Genomic DNA, 1386 nt, shown 5'->3' on the forward strand with positions numbered 1-1386 from the left:
GTGCGTGCGTGCGTGCGTGCGTGCGTGCGTGCGTGCGTGCGTGCGTGCGTGTGTCCTCACCATGTCAGACTCCAGACAGGAGACCAGCTGTCGGACACACGGCTCCAGACAGTTCTGGTTCCTCTTCACCTTCTGAAGAGACGTGTCCGTCAGGATCTGAGCAGAGAAGAAGAAAAGACGCCGTCTCAACTCATCATCCTCACAGCTTGTCGTACCTGTCGGCCTGCTGAGGTGCGTTCAGGAGAGTCTGTACCTTCTGGATCTTGATCTTCATGGCGGAGGGGATGGTGGTCGGCGAGACGAACTGGAAGGTTGGCGCGGCGTTGTTGGGATACTGGGCGGGAAACTTCACCACCAGATGAACCTGATGGCTGCCGAAGTGAGCCGACACCACACAGCTGCGGTTCACCGCGTCCATCTGCACAAAACAATCAATCAATCAATCAATCAAAAGGTTCAATCTTTCTGCTCCAGTTCTCCTGAATTAACAGATTGTCTGTCACAATTTAATGAAATCACCTTCTTCTTCAGTGGTTTCATTTTCTACTGCAGCAGAAACAAGAGAAGGTAACTTTTATTTTGAAAGGGGTTTCCTGTGAGTGGGATCAAGATAATGACAGCTGTAAGATTTATTTAAATCTCTTAAATAAGAGAAGTGATTTATATTCGCTGAGTCAGTGATGAATGTTTTCATGTTGCTCCGCCCCCTGATGATGATGATGATGAAGGTGTGTTAATGCTGAGTCCCAGGCAGCCTGTAAAGGTGAGTCTCACCTCCACGTTGACGTTTCTGATCTGCAGGTTGACCAGAGAGAACTCCTGCTGCAGCGTCTGAGGGAGACCTGAACACACCGCCGAGTCCTGACGACCTCCAGAGACCAGAGAGCCGTCCTGGTCTGAGAGGAGGACGAAGAGGACGAAGAGGAGGACGAGGAGGAAGAGGACGAGGAGGAAGAGGAAGAGGAGGATGAGGAGGACAACAGGTCAGAGACGAGAAGGAGGAAAAAGATGGAGGAGAGGTTTTTTCAGTTTTCAGCTCTGTGCTGAACTCATCGACAGATTGAACATTAGTTAGTTTGACTCATGGATCTTGTGTCGTCTGGTGTGTGTGTGTTTGACTGGAGGCCAATCAGGCTCATTGATTGATCCTGGGTCTCGTGGGTTAATTAATATAAGTTTGATGAACGTGAACCTGAATGTCTCGTCTCACCCTGCAGGTTGTCTGAAGCAGGACCGACGCTGTGTTGACTCTCCGGCTCCTGAGAGGACAAAGACTTCTCTGACTCCACAGTCAGAGACATCCTCTCCATCAGGTCCTCCCCCACGTCACTGACACACAGCTGCACCACCACCACAACAACAACAACAACAACAACAACAACAACA

The 1386-nt window shown here is 50.2% G+C and overlaps 1 protein-coding gene across 1 annotated transcript; it reads right to left on the minus strand.

Annotated features, from left to right (window-relative positions):
- Positions 1-48: 48 nt before the first annotated feature.
- LOC111651427 (GATOR2 complex protein WDR59-like) lies at positions 49-1349 on the minus strand (the record flags this gene model as incomplete). Its single annotated transcript, XM_023401370.2, has 4 exons — positions 1211-1349; positions 775-896; positions 254-418; positions 49-156 (listed from the first exon to the last, which is right to left on the minus strand). Coding segments are annotated over exons 1-4 (495 nt in total), but the record flags the coding sequence as incomplete, so codon positions are not given.
- Between the last annotated feature and the right edge of the window lie 37 nt (positions 1350-1386).

The sequence above is a fragment of the Seriola lalandi genome, unplaced genomic scaffold (genome assembly GCF_002814215.2).
Source record: "Seriola lalandi dorsalis isolate HSWRI2012SDOR001 ecotype SW California unplaced genomic scaffold, Sedor1 jcf7180002053623, whole genome shotgun sequence".
NCBI lineage: Eukaryota > Metazoa > Chordata > Actinopteri > Carangiformes > Carangidae > Seriola > Seriola lalandi.